At 44.4% G+C, this 18834-nt stretch overlaps 1 protein-coding gene across 1 annotated transcript in view; it reads left to right on the plus strand.

Annotated features, from left to right (window-relative positions):
* Positions 1-18834, plus strand: part of SORCS3 (sortilin related VPS10 domain containing receptor 3) — a 399928-nt gene that overhangs the window by 120033 nt on the left and 261061 nt on the right. Inside the window, exon 2 of the mRNA XM_081912026.1 lies at positions 17888-17955. Coding sequence (XP_081768152.1) covers positions 17888-17955 — 68 coding nt within the window. The remainder of the gene's footprint in view (positions 1-17887; positions 17956-18834) is intronic.

Consider the following 18834-nt stretch of genomic DNA (forward strand, 5'->3'; position numbering starts at 1 on the left):
TGAGAGTTAGCTTGACTCATTTATTTCAGAATCCTCACTGCTGCCTGCCCCCATGTAAAATACTTCTCACTGATCGTTAATGCTGAGCAAATGGGCAAGCGCTGACCTCATTGGCAGGCTACAAAGCTGCCCCTCCCCTTTCGTTGAACACTTGCATCGTCTTCAGAGATGGAGGAAGTTTGTCCTGTGTCCTGGAGGCAGAGGGATCAGAGCAGGTTCCTGCACTGCTTCCCTCTCTACCTGCACTTGTGCTGCCACTCACTCCTATGGTTGAAAAATCTTGTGAACAGCCACAGAAAAAGGGAATTAAAAGTACAGTTAGCATTCCTTCCCCCCAGGGGATGGGGTGGGATTTTGTCCCTTCTTGTGATTCTGCTTTGAATATCCAAGAAAATCTGGATTCCAGTTAATGCAGCTGTTGCCTATTCTATTATTATTTTTTTTAAAAAAAAGAATTGTAGAAATGGGGAAGCTTCTTCCCCTGGATGCCCCCCCCCCCACATCCTGTCTTTTCTTTGTCTGAAATTTGTTGGGCTTTGTGTTTTGTTTTGTTTTTTAAGAGAAAAGTGTCAGGTGTTACTGTGTCAGCATTTTAGTTGGACTGCATTACTTTTTGCTTGTCTCGTCTTCCTCCCACTTGGGTCTGCAAAGGCTGCTCAGCCCATATGGACTGCTTCGCCTATGATCCCAAGCACACTTTATTTGCACCTGTGGTCTCCGCCTTGCTACTCCTTGTCTCTTTCTGAGAATGTCTCAATGCTTCAGCACTTAGAGAGGCAAGGAACACAAAGTATTGTGCAATATGTGAGGCATGCATGGCAGGAAATCCGTGTAAGAAGATATTGATTGGTTTGCCTCTTAGATCCCTTTATTTTTTCCTGTTACACGACCACCTGGGACTGGATAGATCCTCCTTGTATTGCTAGAGCAGGCATCCCCAAACTTGGCCCCTCAGCTGTTTTGGGACTACAACTCCCTTCATCCCTAGCTAACAGGACCAGTGGTCAGGGATGATGGGAATTGTAGTCCCAAAACAGCTGGAAGGCCGAGTTTGGGGATGCCTGTGCTAGAGTCATGCAAACGGGGTGTACCTAGGGGTTAGCCTCTGCCATGTGTGCGGGCAAGGGCACAAAAATGGTGCCTCTCAACACTGGATGAGGAATCGGGAAGCTGGTGTGGCCTGCAGAGCCCCCTGCCTAGTTGTCTGGTGGTTAGTTTGTGCAGTGAACACACTGATATTTAGCCCTCCATCCTAGTGTGGCTGCTGCTCCCTGTTCTCTACGCCTCCTGCTTGTCCTGAGAGCGGCCTTTCAGCTGATGTGACAGAAATGTCAGGCAAGGCTCTTAATTTACCAGAGACAAGTTGCTTTTCCCTGGTATCTTTCCACCTTGACCAATTTTCAGCACGTGCACTACTGGAAGTTTACCCCAGAGAGCAAGGGCCATTGACTTACATAGGGTTACCTTCAAGTAAAGTGTGCACAGGGCTGCAACATCCATGTTAGTGCCTTTCTGCTGGTGTCTTTTGGAGTAAAGAAAAGGCTAGTGAGGCATTGTCAGAAGCCTTGCCATCTTGTGTACACTCTGTCCTCGGGGTAAGCCCCATTGAACTTGCTGAGATTTTGAGTGGACATTCATAGACTTGTGCTGTAAACACTCAGTTTAAGAGTAATTTGTGATTATTGAATTATGCCATTTTTTCCTCTGCAGACTTTGTTTTTTTGGGGGTGGGGGCAGGCGGAAGGCATCAATACAACTCCTTGCCAAGGGTGCAAGAGAGCCTAGGTACACCTCTGCATGCAAGAAGCATTACCCATGGTGGAGGAGTCTATATTATGTTCTCCACCCCTGAAGGCATCCCTGTTTAGGGATGTTTTATCGTGTTTTTAATATTCTGTTGGGAGCTGCCCAGATGGGTGGGGTATAAATAAATTATTATTGTTGTTGTTGTTGTTGTTGTTGTTGTTGTTGTTGTTGTTGTTGTTGTTTACATTGTAACAGTTTCTGGAAGGAATGAAGCTGGGCATGATTTAGTGAGAAACTATGGCAAGGGTTCCTCACACATGATCTGAAACTTTCATGTTACCGGTATTGACATAGGAAGTAGTCACAGTATAGACGCTCCCCCAACATCAAAATAATGTTAAGCCCTATGCGGGCACTGTTTTTCTTTCAGAATCTGGACATAGCAGACTGTAAGATTGTCCACTACTTTTCCTTTAGTATAAGTGGTTTTTGGTTTGTTTTTTAAAAATGTTTAGGTTCAATGTGTCCTCAAAGCCTCCAAATTCTCTAGCATTCATTGAGGGTTTCTGATGTGTCCTTTATTTCTCAGGAAAAACTCAGGGACTCTTCTCATTACAGCTTATCCACAGTTATAAAGTAGCACTGCCCTTGCTTAGTTACAGAACCCCTCTACCATTTGGTTCCTCTGTTCTTGGCATTAACTTCAGTCATCTTACCAGTTCAGTAAATTCCTCACCTGGTGAAGGATTTGGCAAATGAGTTGAATAGGAATTACCTACATAGGAATAAGCGGTGAAGTCACAAGGAGAAAGCAAGTAGGACATGCTGTACCTTGCTTTGAAATGCTGAAAATCTGTGACAGGATGGCAAGGAATGGATTTACATTCCTTCATCGCAATAAATCTGCTTGTATGGAAGCAACCAACCGTTGTTGTTCTTTATGGCTCAACATCCTCATAACACCTTATGGGTCTTTCATAAAACCCTCACAATCTTTTAATAATTCCACTCTGAGGTAGAACAGTTCTGTCCTGTCTTGGATTAAGCATGCCTAAGCGTTGAAGACAGAGATGGGAGATAAATCTGATTTGTTTCTGTATGGAACATCGGCTCTGGATCCATTCCAGTCCGGCTTCCGCGCTGGTCATGGGACCGAGACGGCTCTGGTCGCCCTAACAGATGATCTCCACAGGCAGCTGGATCGAGGCGGGTCGGGGCTGCTGATTCTTCTAGACCTGTCAGCAGCCTTCGACATGGTCGATCACGAACTTCTGGACCACTGCCTTGCCAACGTGGGGATCCAGGGCACAGTCCTTCAATGCCTGCGCTTGTTTCTCTCTGGTAGGGGACAGAGGGTGGCGCTTGGGGGGGAATTGTCATCGCGCCACTCCTTGGTGTGTGGAGTGCCCCAGGGTGCGATACTCTCCCCAATGCTTTTTAACATCTTTATGCGCCCCCTCGTCCAGCTTGTCCGGAGTTTTGGGCTGGGCTGCCATCAGTATGCTGATGACACCCAACTCTATCTGTTGATGGATGGCCATCCTGACTCGGCCCCAGACACACTGATCAGATGCTTGGAAGCTGTGGCTGGATAGTTACGTGGGAGCCGGTTGAAGTTAAATCCTTCGAAGACAGAGGTCCTCTGGCTGGGACGGGATGATATGGGATTGAGGGGGCAACTCCATCTCTTGCGGGGTGCAATTAGTGCCAGCACCGCCCGTTAAGAGTTTGGGTGTAATCTTTGATACCTCCCTCTCCATGGAGGCGCAGATTGCAGCTATAACAAAGGCGGCATTTTTTCATCTCCGCCAAGCTAAGCAGTTGGCTCCTTACCTCTTTCGCCCTGACCTAGCCACTGTGATCCACACGACGGTCACCTCCAGACTGGATTATTGTAACTCGCTCTACGTGGGGCTGCCCTTGAGACTAACCCAGAAACTCCAGCGGGTGCAGAATGCCATGGCGAGACTCCTTACGGGGTCTTCGCTACGAGATCACATTCATCCTTATATCAGCTTATACCCCAGGATCCCCTTGCAGTGGTGGAAGATGTAGAGCAAAGGTAGCCAACATCATGTCCTACGTGTTATTACATTTCCCACCAATCCTGACCATTGACTATGTTGGCTGGTTTCAACAACTGCTAAGGGCACCATGTTGGCTACCCTTGTACCTACATAGTACTTGTGGCAGTGATGCAGCCTGTACCGCTGCAAAATACATTCTCTCTCTATCTGCCATACCAATACAATGCTTGTACAAATGGAGCATTCTTGGGATAGCAGCAGACGAAGGGTAGCTTATGCTGAGTGAAAGCATGTGCATGATCCAAGGTCACACATAATACTTGAATCCCAATTTCACAGATTCACTCAGAGCCATCATCACTTCACTTTCTTTGTCCATATTTATGTGTTTAAATAAGCATATGCAGGACAGGAACCCACAGTTCTGCCTCTTTCACCTTGCTCAGCATTGAAATGCTCAGCCGTAATGCTGCATTAGCATTGCTTTGAATTCAGCATCCTTTTTGGATGTGTGTGTGTGCTCCTATTCTTTCTCTCTTTAAAATAACAAAGCACTTAAGTGTGTAAGAAAAATTGCCCATGACAGCTTTAACTGTGCTGTTTCACATCAGACGTTACTAACACGAGAGATCTTTTAAGTAGAAAGAAATGTATTTGTCTTATTTGCTTGGCTTGAAAACAGATGAGCAGAATTTTTAAAAGAAGGCGAAGAAAATCATAACTCTGCGTGGAAACAAAATGCTTTCATTTTGTTGTAGAAGTCAGCGTGTTTCCCTTAACACACATGCACCCAAAATTGTAACCTCCCCTGCCCCCGCCTTGCAAGGACAAATCTTTCAACGTATTTTCCACAAGGTCAAAATTTGCAAGTAGCTATTGAAAAACCCCTCTCTTCCCCTCCTCTCTTTTGGCAAATATTCAGATTAAAAAGACAGGTAGTTTTGTACAGCAGCTATGCTAATTCTGGCAAAGATTTCCTCTCTTGTACCTCTGCCAAGAGGCCATGTTCTCCTTCTATATGAATGCCTTTCTTGTCACCTGAGGAACCGACAAAATGCTCTTATTAGGGGAACAAGTGCACTGCATTCAGCCAGGCACAGGAACAAAACAGGGCTCATTCTAAAGATGTATTTTCTATTGTATTGCTGGTAATTTCTATAATATCGAAGGCAGAAATATTTCATTCTATGGAGTCAAGTGGTAGATTTCTTCTGAATGCCTAAAACAGGGCTTCCAAATCGGTGGCTCCATAGACTACTAGATGGCCCATGACATATCTCTAAAAATACATTTAAAATCATGCAGCAAATAGCAAAAGAAGAAGAGGAGTTTGGATTTGAGATCCTACTTTATCACTACCCTAAGGAGTCTCAAAGCGGCCAACATTCTCCTTTCCCTTCCTCCCCCACAACAAACACTCTGTGAGGTGAGTGGGGCTGAGAGACTTCAAAGAAGTGTGACTAACCCAAGGTCACCGAACAGCTGCATGTGGAGGAGCGGAGACGCGAACCCGGTTCACCAGATTACAAGACTACTGCTCTTAACCACTACACCACACTGGCTCTCTTCCTCACTAGCAGCATTGGCTAGCAGAGCACATTCATCCTTTAAATGCTTTTATATATTAGTTTTTAACTATTTTTAGCTGGGAATTTTAATGTTCTGTTTCATTATTTTTTTTGTAACCTGCTTAGAGGTTGTTTGGTTGTTTTTCAATTAAGTGGCATATAAATTAAAGTAAAAATTAAAAAATTACAGTAGCTACAGTTGGCAGCAAAATCTTTATGTGGTTCATCAGAACCCTCAGCAATTATCAAGTGAGGGGGAAAGTTTGGGGGCCACTGGTGGAACAGCTTATCCATGGTCTTTCTGGCATAAATAAACTTTAGGACAGGGGTGTGCCAACGCATTTGATGCCTGAGGCAAAGGACAAGATGGCACCTCTCATTCCGAACACATATGGCAACTGGATTGACAGTTGAATTCAGCACTGGCAAAAGGATAGCACCCTCCAGCTCAGCTAAGGGTCAGAGACTAGCTTAGAAAGTGCAGGCCAGGCCAGAAGACCCACACAGCCCTGTCCTCTAACACCTCTTTGTCGCCCTCAGCCAGCTAGCATCTGCCTCCCATTGCTAGCACTACTGCAGCACATGGTGGCCTCAAACCACATATAGGTGTGGATAAGCATCCAGAGATAGCCATTCATTTATTTTATTAGTGGATTTATGCCCCGTCATTTCTCCAAGTTGCTCAGGGTGGTGTGCATGGCATTTCTGGCCTCCATATTATTCTCACAACAACCTTGCTAGGTAGGTCTGGCTACGAGTTGGTGACTGGCTCATGGTCATCCAGGGAGCTTCATGCCTGAGTGGGGATTTGAACTCTTGGCCTCTCAGGTCCTGGTCCAATGCCCTGATCGCAGTAACACATTGGCTGTCTCAGTTTCACATCTGCTGAGAATGAGGATGGATGGGAAGGCTTGCTATCTTGTTGTTGTTGTTTAGTCGTTTAGTCGTGTCCGACTCTTCATGACCCCATCGACCAGAGCACACCAGGCACTCCTGTCTTCCACTGCCTCCCGCAGTTTGGTCAAACTCATGTTGGTAGCTTCGAGAACACTGTCCAACCATCTCGCCCTCTGTCGCCCCCTTCTCCTTGTGCCCTCCATCTTTCCCAACATCAGGGTCTTTTCCAGGGAGTCTTCTCTTCTCATGAGGTGGTGGCCAAAGTATTGGAGCCTCAGCTTCAGTATCTGTCCTTCCAGTGAGCACTCAGGGCTGATTTCCTTCAGAATGGATAGGTTTGATCTTCTTGTAGTCCATGAGACTCTCAAGAGTCTCCTCCAGCTATCTTAAAAGGTAAAGGTAAAGGTACCCCTGCCCGTACGGGCCAGTCTTGACAGACTCTGTGCGCTCATCTCACTCTAGAGACCAGGAGCCAGTGCTGTCCGCAGACACTTCTGGGTCACGTGGCCAGCGTGACAAGCTGCATCTGGCGAGCCAGCGCAGCACATGGAACACCGTTTACCTTCCCGCTGGTAAGCAGTTCCTATTTATCTACTTGCACCCTGGGGTGCTTTCGAACTGCTAGGTTGGCAGGTGCTGGGACCGAGCGACGGGAGCACACCCCGCCGCAGGGATTCGAACCGCCGACCTTTCGATCGGCAAGTCCTAGGCACTGAGGCTTTTACCCACAGCGCCACCCGCGTCCCCTCCAGCTATCTTAGACGGCTTCAAAAGAGGATTAGACAAATTCATGGAGAAGTCTATCAAAGCCTACTAACCATGAGGGATATGCTCTGCCCTCCACAGCTGGAGGCAGCAATGCTTCTGAATAACAGTTGCTGGAAACTACATGAGGGGAGAATGCTCTTGTGCTCAAATCCTGCTTTCTGGGTTCCCACGGGCATCTGGTTGGCCACAGGATGCTGGACCAGATGGGCCATTGATCTGATCCAGGAGGCTCTTACATTTTTGTCTTCCACACTGTGTAGTTTGAACATGGACTGTATTCGATACTGCTTGCCTCAATATGCACGGCGATCATAGGACTCTGAGCATGTGATTTCCCATTTGCTTGCAGAGGTTCTATAGCATTTATTTAGCCTTGAAACATATTAGAGGAGTGTGCGTGCGTGTGAATGTGCATGTGTTTGTTTAATCCTCCTATCCCTGTGGGATTTCCAAGAGCCAAATTGCTGTTTAAGGCCAGATTTGGGTTATATGGCTTGCAGTCACAGTTTGCCAGAAGTCCAAAGGCTTATTGTTATAGGCATCAGGCTCTTGTTTGAAGCTTGGTATGGGAAAGGCTGAATGTGTACCCGTTCCAGGTGCATAGCATGGCTTTGCCAACATTTGCTTCCTCAACTGACTTGTTCGGAGGCTTTTTCTTCTCTTTTTCTTCTCCTGCCTTCCCTCCAGCAAAATTATTGACAAACATTTCTTTTCTAAAGCATCTTTGGCAATACAAGCATTTATTGTATTGATCATGCTGTTCTTGTGACCATTTTACAAAGTCTGGTGGACTCTCCTCTCCCCACTTCTCACTCATTGCCAATTCCTGCCCTATGATGGTGGCTCAGACAACTGGTTTGCCTTGATCAGAACTTAATGTTGCTTGCCACTGCAAAAAACCTCTCTGCAGTTTAGGTTTTGATTGACAGGTTTTGATTGCAAAATTACTAGCAGCACTGCTTTTTGCACGGTGTGTGTGTGTATGGCAGATGATTCCATTTTTAATCACAGAGCCACCAAGCCAAGGATCAAAAGAATAAAAAGACCAAGGAGAGCAAGGCAGTTGAGGCATTCACTCTAACTTAATATCTGCCCCCTTCACATTCAGTGTAACAAGTTTTAACATATAATAGAATCAAACTCTTTGGCAATTCCCAAAGAGGCAGATAGCCCCCACTCTAGTTACACTGTTATTCCTATTATCATATTCATTTATAATGAGAGAAAGGCTTCCCACAAAGATCTCAGCGCAGGTCCTCCAGACAGCCTGGGCCTAAGCCATATATCACTAGGTTGGATAGTTAGAAAACACATTGCTAAGATTTTCTCCAAGCACCTTCATTGCTCAGTTTGAGAAGAGCATCTCTGTATCCCTTGGAATATTGCAGAAGGTTCGGGGGCACAATTCTTGGATCAGGTGCTGCTGTGCAAACAATGCAATATATGGGTTTTTTCTTTATGTGAACCCCCTAACAATGACTAAATAATAGTAATCAGGTGGCCCTCCCAGATGAGCCCCCTCTGAAATCGACATAAAATGTTCTGTTTACTGCACAGAAAGCAGACCACGTGTTATTTCTAGCCTCCTATTCAAATTCAAGCTGAAAACTCTTGTAGTAATTGCAGCGGGATTTAGTGCTTCTTTTCCCTGCCCCTGCGAGGGAATGCCTGTCTCCAATTACTTCTGGAAGTGTTATGCTCTTGGAGCACTGGCATGATCTAGCCCTTTACATTGTGCAATGGATCATCTTCTCTCAATTGCAATTTGCAGTGTTGCAGAAAACGCCAATGAATGAAGTCCCCTCCCCCAACTAAGGGCAACACATATTGATAATATTTGCCGTCCTTCAGATAATCTGTCCAGGATAAAAGGCAGCATATAAAATGTAAAAGCAAGTAGAAATTTAGATTGCCCTTCTTATGAGTAGTCTATGAGTAAGCACCAAAGGGAATTAATGGACCTTGAGAACTAGGTGCAGAGGCAGATTTAGGGGAGTGCAAATGGTTTGCCCGCACTGGGTGCTGAGCTGAGAGGGCGCTGCAACAGTGACAAACAATGGAAAGCAACAGGCGGAGTGGTGGTGCTGAATTTTGGCATTGCACAGGGTGCCGCTGAAATTTTAAGTCCAAGCTCCACCACTGCTAGGTGCCTGGAAGTCTTCACTTTAACACAGAAAGACTGAGTTTCAGTGAAAACCTTGGGATCATTGTGGTCACTTCCCTTAAAGGCAAACATGAAACCCCAGGGGTTTCCTGCTGTAGAGAAGAATTACTGGAGATCCACAAATCTATAAATTACCAGACAGCTTGGAAGCCTCTGAGCACATTCAGTAGCTGTGCAGACCTTTCATGGTCGTAAAATTTTACACGGAAGGAAAATTACTTTAGTTCATTAAACTATCCTTGTGTTCCTGCCAACTTTAAATTGGAGAAATGCTTTGCATATATCCATGCACCGAGATAGATGGTTCTTTGTTTCTAACAAATTAGAGTGTAAATGCATTCAACTCCTTCTGAGGCATGATGAAGAACTTCAGAGACAACTAAGAAGTGTCAAGTCAAAGACAGTTAGTCTCATGTATCAAGGATATATGGTTATTAGGGGAAGAGATGTTTGATCACTTTAGATAGGCTACTGAGATGCAGTCACTGCTGATCCCATGCATTGGAACCATCTCTGTTCTCAAAAATCCTGCTTTATCAGCACAGAGATTAACATAGCTCATCTACAGGGCTGGCCACATATTTACAAAGTATAATTAGTAAAGGGACTGCGGAAAGAATGAATCCAACTTCCAAGCAAGCAGTGTAAGGGAAAAAACCTAATAAAAAATACCAAAGGGAAATGAATGTGGAAAACAAAACAGATTCTTCCAGCCCTTTTTCATCAGGGACAAAATGTACTGTTGTCTTCTTGCTGAAAGCATGTATTTTTTATGTTATAAATATGGTAAACATACAAAAAGTTATATAAACATCATATTCCCCCCACTGACCTATAGTCCTCAGAGGGGTTTAACAATCAGTTGCTGTTTCCAGTGAACTTTGGGAGTTGTAGCTCTGTGAGGGAAACACACCTATTTAACAACACACAGTACTCTTAATAAACTACATTTCCCAGGATTCTTTGGGAGAAGCCATGACTGTTTAATGTGTTATGACACAGCTTTAAATGTATAAAGCAGATGGGGCCTTATTGTGACATAAACTTTTGTAGGCAGTCTTTTAGCTACTGAAATTAAAGGTACCTATAGGCATTTTTGAAAGAAATCATGAAGCTCTAAGATGTGTGTAGCTAAAAACAACTAAAGAAGAATTGTTGATTCAGGTTAGCAAACTGTGAAATGGCCCCAAACATTATTGACAGGCAGTATTAGCTTCTTAGTAAATCACTCAAAATACCACTCTACCAGCACCGATAAACAGAATTCTTTGGCATTCTCACAGTGTAGTTTTGAATGCAGTCACAATTACTAAGTTATTGGGCAAGCCAGCTGAGAATTTAGATTACAAAGTCCCTTTCATCAACTCATGGAAGAGTCTCTACACAAAAGCTTGGTATTATTTATAATTATCAGACATAAGTCAGGGTGAGATAATCTTTCAGGAGATGCAGGGAATATTACTCAGTCTTCTTAAAGCTCACAGCAAAACACAGGGGAAATCTGGGTAAAATCCCAAGGTATTATGAACAAACACGGCAAGGAGGAAAACAGCTTGCAAGTATCCCAAAGCCCAGAATTTAGAATCTGAAAAAGACCTGCTACAGTTATCTAATCATTTCCTCTGCTAGGCTCCAATTGTTCCCCATAGTATCTTTGCTAGGACTGTTAGATGGCCCTGCTTCAGGTAAACAGGCATTCCCACTAGAGAAGACATCTTGCTTGCTTAAAATAACAGAAGCCTGAGCTTTATCTCTATATAAGTCGGTTTAGAATAAATACGATCTCCAGTAGCTGGCGGTGATATGATTTAAGAGTCCTCTATCATGCATTATAGGACGCTGCAGCAAAAAAAGCCACCATCATTTATTTTTATTGATTCAGCAACCCACAGTGGATCATATCTTCCAGTCTTTCCTTTTGCTAAGATACCACCCTCAAAGCCTTGGGAAAATTTATCTCTCTCTCTTTTAAGGTTGTGGTTTCATTTTTCTTAAAGCTACAATGTGCATCATAGGTCCAAAGACAGGGCAGAAAACATAGCAGGGGGAAAGAGGAGGGGGAAGAGGAGGAAACCCTCTGCCATTTCTAGCTCGTAATTCCCCTTGGAATCGATCACAGATGAGTATGGGTAAAGTTTGGGTCTGGATTACCTCAGGGATACCACAGATCAGTGTGATATACAACTTAGGTAAAGGGAAAGGTACCCCTGCCCGTACGGGCCAGTCGTGTCCGACTCTAGGGTTGTGCGCCCATCTCGCTTAAGAGGCCGGGAGCCAGCGCTGTCCGAAGACACTTCCGGGTCACGTGGCCAGCGTGACAAAGCTGCTCTGGCAAGCCAGCACCAGCGCAGCACACGGAAACGCCGTTTACCTTCCCGCTATAAAGCGGTACCTATTTATCTACTTGCACTTAGGGGTGCTTTCGAACTGCTAGGTGGGCAGGAGCTGGGACCGAAGGACGGGAGCTCACCCCGCTGCGGGGATTCGAACTGCCAACCATACGATCGGCAAGTCCTAGGCACTGAGGTTTTACCCACAGCGCCAACTTAAAGAGCCCCAAATTGCCAGCTCTTTAAATGTGAGGGGAAAAGAGAGAGCCGATCTTTACATTGCAGAGACACTGACTTCAGAGTACAGATAATAGCTAATACATTAAAACCTTTTAATGGAAGCAAGGCGGCGTTGGAGGCCTTGTGGTGACAGTTGAATGTGATAAACTGCCAGGATAGATTGAAGACATTTGCATAGTCTTAGGAAGCAACTGGATCTCATAGAGTGAATGCCTTCATTTTGTAACTGGTAGCCTGATTTGCTGCTTACAAGTGGAAGGCCATGAACGTTTTGCAGCTAGATCTATTTCAACATTGAAGAGAATGTAGTGGGGTATCTGGTTCTGCTGGGGCAAATACTTTTAGGTGCACTATGGAACTCCTCTGCCCTCTCCTCTCCCTGTGTGTCCCCTATGGTTTACCAAGACTACGTCAACTTGTGCACTCCCAGAGAGCTTCTCCTTAATCCTTTTTACTCTTATGTCATGCTTAGCGTGTTGTCTGAGCATGGGCTTATGGTTAAGCTCTTTCCTTGTAAACTACAAACGAGGTTTGTTCTTGGCTACAGCTAGTGGTGAGCAAGGAGAGACCTTAACCATGAGCTTGGGTGCTGATGACACAAATCGTGGCTTAGCTTGTCATGTCAACCAGACCCATATCCCTCTGTATTCAACTTGTTACACGAAAAGGTGTGCCATATGTGAGAGAGGGAGGGAGGGAGGGAGGGAGGGAAGGAAGGAAGGAAGGAAGGAAGGAAGGAAGGAAGGAAGGAAGAGTTTGCAGTATAATTCACAACTTGAGCACCATGAATGGCAAGTAGCCATGGGTTGCACATTGGGGCACTATCAAGCAACTGAGTGAGTTGACTTTTTTTAAAAAAAAAATAGAGGAGGTGAGAATTCATAGATGCAATGGAGATATTTTTGATTGCCTATTCTTTTTCTTTATGAGTGCCACTAGTGCTTTGGCTTATTCAACTGAAGGCCAATTTAAAGCAGTGGCGTAGCGTGGGTTGTCAGCACCCGGGGCAAGCAAAGTATTTTGCGCCCCCTAACCCGTGGATTTGCGCCCCCTAACCCGTGGATTTGCGCCCCCTAACCCGTGGATTTACGCCCCCTAACCCGTGGATTTGCGCCCCCTAACCCTAACCCCCAGATGTTGCGCCCGGTGCAGCCGGCCCCCCTGCACCCCCGCGCTACGCCACTGATTTAAAGACAGTGAACACAGGGCTGATCCATCCATGAGGCAGACTGAGGCAGCTGCCTTGGCAGTATCCAAGGGATGGTGCCTTGGATGGGGAATTTATCAGGTGGGAAGTACTATTTGAACAGGAAATGAATGTGAGGCAGCTTTTGATGGTGCCTTGGCTGTTCCTGGAAGGCAACTTAGTGTCCTGCTCATGGAAATTTATAGATTGCTGAGTTAGCTAGACATATTACAAAAAGCCACCCCACCAATTACAAAACAGCACAGAGCACATGGGGTGAGAAGAAAGGTTAACACTAGCAGACAGTTCAGAAAGGTGGCCAGCATTAGCTCATTAGCAGTGCTGAACTTTGAGATGGAGAAGATGTATTGCTGTATATACAGGCCACATCCATACCATACATTTAAACTACTTTAAACAGTCACAGCTTCCCCAAAGGATTCTGGGAGCTGTAGTTTGTTGAGGTTGCTAAAGTTCTTAGAGTGGTTTGACAATGAATTCCTCTTCACAGGGAACTTTGGTGTGAGGAGAATAGGGGCCTCCAAGCACCTCTCAACACCCTCAAGAAACTACAGTACCATAATTCTTTGGGGAAAACCATGACTGTTTAAAGTAATATAATGCTTTAACTGTATGGTGCTGTGTTACCCTACTTGCTTGGGACACATCTCTACAGATACCATCAATCTACTTTTTGTACAGGGTGATGCGGGTGGCTCTGTGGTCTAAACCACAGAGCCTTGGGCTTGCCGATCAGAAGGTCAGCGGTTCGAATCCCCACGACGGGGTGAGCTCCTGTTGCTCGGTCCCAGCTCCTGCCAACCTAGCAGTTCAAAAGCTCCTCCAAGTGCAAGTAGATAAATAGGTACTGCTCCGGTGGGAAGGTAAACGGCATTTCTGTGCGCTGCTCTGGTTTCGCCAGAAGTGGCTTAGTCATGCTGGCCACATGACCTGGAAAAACTGGCTGTGGACAAACGTCGGCTCCCTCGGCCTGTAAAGCAAGATGAGTGCTGTAACCCCAAGTCGTTCGTGACTGGACCTAACTGTCAGAAGTCCTTTACTTTTTCTACATTGAAAGAATAAACCCTTCTGGAACATATGATTAAATTTGGGGAATTTAGCTCAACTGCACCAAGGGAAAACATTTCCCACTGTAACTCTGTCTTTCTATAGTATTGTGTGGGATGCATGTACAAATAGATTATTTCTTCCTTTGAGAATGCTTTTTCCATAAATGGTGCTGTATCCAAGATATCAAGAGAAATTCAGAGTGACAGAAACTAACTGTACTGTAATTCATCATCATTCACTAGGAAATGAAATTTGTCTTAATTACCTTCAAAAATAGCAAGAGCTTTCATTTAACAACAAGGGTGGGTAGGAGATACCATTATCGGAGGGAAAAGCATTTCTCACAGGCCACTCAGGTCATGCTTCACTGGAGGCTGCTAGGCTTGGGCTAATTCAGACATAGCTATGATCCTTTGCACATACAGCGGGGAAAGTGAAAGACAAAGGCTCTCTACATGGAACCAATGCAGTGTTTTGGCAAAAACATTGGAGGGCACATCTATTAGCCATGAAGAGATCTTTGTCTAGTCAATATCTCTCAGACTTTCTAACTCATAAGGCTATTAGGAGGAAAAAATGTGCAGTGAGAGAACCATGTATGCCACCGTGTACAAAAGGTAAGATCAAGTTGAAAGGAAATAAATAATATCCTTTAACTTATTGGGAACAATCCAGAGAAAGAGAGAAATGCCCAAGGCTGAATTATCATGGACAGGGGCAGACTTTTGAATTTTTGCACCCTGTGCAAGGCCAATATTTTATGCCCCCACAGGTCTCAGGGAGGTTCAGAGGATAAAATCACAATATAAAAACACAAAATACATAATCAAAATAAAAACAAGAACAACCCAATAACACCCCCCCCGCAAATAGAATTTAAAACACACATACACAATATTTGTAGTAAAACATAAAAATAAGCACCCATCAGGTATCTTCAATGAGTAAATTAAAAGATCAATTTAACTATAAAAACATTTTGGCCATTGGTCCTCCCCCCCCCCCAATTGCAACCATTCATAGAAGCTATTTAATAGAATCAGAGAATTGTAGAGTTGGAAGGGACCCTGAGGGTCATCTAGTCCAACCCCCTGCCATGCAGGAATCTTTGGCCCAATGTGAGGCTTGAACCCATGGCCCTGAGATTAAGAATTTCATGCTCTACCAGCTGAGCTATGAAAGGCAATTCATATTGCGATTGATTAATTTTGAGTCCATCTTCACATTCATCTCTCATACATGGATCTTCTCAGCTTAGTGCCCTGTGTAGGAGAACCGCCTGCACCACCCTAAATCTGGTGCTGCCTTGGAGTAACTAGACATGGGGAGGACTGTGTTTAAGCCTTATTTAAATTAGTGGTGCTTTAGGACTCAGCAGTATGCACTCTGATTTAGACTTGTAAACAGCCACCTCTCTGGAAGTCCTTTGAGGTGTCTAGGATACTGGTTTTTTTCTTTCTTTTATGCCACAAATAACTAACTTTGGTATGTTTAAGGGAAGGTGGGGGGGGGAATTGAAATTAGTTGTGTTTCTGAACTTATTTGAAAGGCTGTATTGATCTCAGTGATTTCAATGATATTAAAACCATAGCTGTCAACTTTTCCCTTTTCTTGCGAGGAATCCTATTTGGAATAAGGGAATTTCCCTTAAAAAAAAAGGGAAACGTTGATAGCTTTAAGGAATTTCCCTTAAAAAAAAGGGAAACGTTGATAGTAAATTTCTTTGGATTTCATCTCTCCAGCCCGGCCCCAAAAGTGAGATTGGAGCAAAGAGGCAGCTTCTGTTGCTTATAGTTCCTTGCTGGGTAACATCCCAAAACAGGGGCAAGGAGAGAGAAACTTTCTCCCCTTTGTTCAAAAACCTCTCTTTAATTCTATACCTCTGAGGTTTTCAAATGCACCACTCTCCAAATTTCCCCCACCATTGAATAGGAAGTGGCTTGTTATGTGAGAACGTCCTCTGTTCAAGGCTGCAGTTTGGGCTTGTCTGCTCGGCTTGTGTGTGTGTGTGTGTGTGTGTGTGTGTGTGTGTGTAATTTATATGGGTGACGCGTTATACATTTTGTCTGCATTGTATGTATATATCACAAATGCCTCAGGCAGATCTTGCTGCTTGCCAGAACCCTACATGAGGTTGAGGTCCAAAGGGATGGTTTATCATCTCTCTCTCTTTCATCACGGTTTTCTATCACTCAGAGGTGGGAGGGCAGAGTTATTATTTGATAACTACGGAGTACCTGAAAATCTACACTACTACTGCTACAGGCAGGGTCATTACTCTAGGTTTGCTATACAGCAGTATAAATTGAACCTGAACACATAACAAGCTAAGTCGCGTGAGGCCTGACACTTGTAAGCTTTTGGATGATGGAAGATGTAACAGCAAAGGCCATCCCAGAATATATTTTTTAGATGTCCCAAGTTGTGTGGGAAATGGAGTTCGGATCTAATAACTCACATTGAGTGCCAAGATGGAAAAATCTTGGATGTAGGTTGTTATGCTAATGTGTCTACTGCAGTGCTAGGGAACTTGTGGCCCTTCAGGGGTGGTTGGACTTCAACTCCCATCAACCGCAGTCAGCATAGCCAGTGGCCAGGTGTCATAGTCCAACAACATCAGGACAGCCAGAGAAAGAAAGAGATGGGGGCAGGGAGAGATAATAGGCCACCTCCACTCCTAGGCTAGAGTGCTGAGTTAGGTATGTGATGGTTAGGCTCATCCTTGCAGCTTGAGAATCCAAACTATGCCAGAGGAAGGAAATATGCTAACAACTAGTGTTTGCAAAACTGGGTGTACCAACTACAGTGGTACCTCGGGTTAAGAACTTAATTTGTTCTGGAGGTCTCTTCTTAACCTGAAACTGTTCTTAAGCTGAGGTACCACTTTAGCTAATGGGACCTCCCGCTGCTGCTGCGCTGTCACCACACGATTTCTGTTCTCATCCTGAAGCAAAATTCTTAACCCAAGGTACTATTTCTGGGTTAGCGGAATCTGTAACCTGAGGCGTCTGTAACCTGAAGCATCTGTAACCCAACGTACCACTATAATTGGACAATTTCTCAGATTTTGATTGTTAAATTTATTTAAAAGCTTTTCTAATGTACTTAATATTTAAAAAAATATCTAAGCGATATACAAAAATACAACACAAAGGCAATAAAAGGGTATAATAATAACAGATCCGACATAAACGCCAGTTAAACAGTATTATAAAAACCCAATAAACCTAGATGCCAAAAAGATATCGTCGTTTCTGGTGGGGATTCTGGATACTACTACTACTACTACTAATATTTATACCACACCCATCTGGCTGGGTTTTCCCAGCCACTCTGGCTGGTTCACAGCATATATCAGAACATACTAAAACATCAAACATTAAAAACTTCCTGATATAGGGCTGGAAATCTTCTTTATTCCCCCAAGTAATTTGGATATATTTGAGTCATATGAGGACATGAATGGGTTATGGGTCTGCAGTTTAGGCTGTCATCCAATGCACATTTTCATGGGAGTAAGCCCAACAGAACTCAGCAGGACTTACTTCTTAGTAAACAGACAGAAGTTTGCAGTGTACTGTAAGTCAAATAAGCCCGGAGGAAAATGTAGGGAAGAGAAAAGCTAACAAGGCTAATTTTGGTGTTTTATTTTATATCTCAAGATGTTTTGAAATTGAAACAAAATGTTTCTAGCTATGAGGATGCATTAAGCTAACAATTTCTCCTCATTGGCCTTCTCCCCGCTCCTTACTTGATCCTATAATACCGCAACTTTACTGGATAGATGCTAAGCTCTCCCTTTGGGTGGTTTCAGATGTGTTTTGTATCTATAAATATATTCAGAAGAGTAAAAGTAGGTTCTCTCCCCCCCCCTCTTCTTCTCCTCTCAGGTGATTCTCATTCTTACAAAGCTCTATGACTTCAACTTGGGAAGTGTTACTGAAAGCTCGCTCTGGAGGTAAGCAGATTATATATCACATAGTATCACCTGGGCAGATGTTTGCTGCTTGAAATGTGAATGTTTGGGATGACAGAAGGAGAAAGAAAAGCTTTTCCCTTCCCCAAAGAAATGTGAGGAAGCCTGTGTTTGCATTTGTGTATGAACATCATGGGCAGGGGACTTTACATTGCAGAGAAGCTGCCTTGGGATCTAGGAGTTCTCCTGATGATAGAGCTTCCTTTAGTTTGCCTCTTTCGATCAGTCGTGTGGTGAGACAGAGCTGTAGAACTGCCTTCCCAAACTGACATTGCTGCAGGTTATCTGGGTGGTGCAGAGGAGGGTGGTGCTGAGGTTGTGCGTACACTCAGAAGAAGCCAATTTGGTGTTTCCGCTGGTCTGCCCACACAGCCTGGACCTCACCACGGATGTGTTCTTCTATAGTCCCCTCCAGGTAAGGTGCCAAGACTTCGGTGTTGGGAGGGCATCTCCACCGTTCTGCAAACCAAACCAGCCACTGCTGCTTTCAATCAAAGAGTTTCACAAGCACACATGCAAACTATGGTATGCCATTTTAAGATAGGAGTCGGTAAATTTTACAGCCTGAGGACCACACAGCTCCAAGGATGAATTGGGTAGTGCAAGTGATGAGAGTGAAGGTTGGATGAAATGATTCTATGGTCCATGGGCAGCCCACAGATGGTAGTTTGTCTATGTCTGTTCTAAGAAGTACTGTAGTGGCTGCTGCTGTTGCTGTAGCTACTTCTACTATGTATGTTCAGGTTTCTTTTCTAAGGCTATGAAAAAGGAAATAAGGCCAGATTTAAAATGTCAGTTAGCTGGCAAAGGAATGTGTTCTCTTGTTAAGGCTTGTCTGGGTGTCTGAGAAAAGATGAATGG

Source organism: Podarcis melisellensis (assembly GCF_964234715.1).
Source record: "Podarcis melisellensis genome assembly, chromosome: 5".
NCBI lineage: Eukaryota > Metazoa > Chordata > Lepidosauria > Squamata > Lacertidae > Podarcis > Podarcis melisellensis.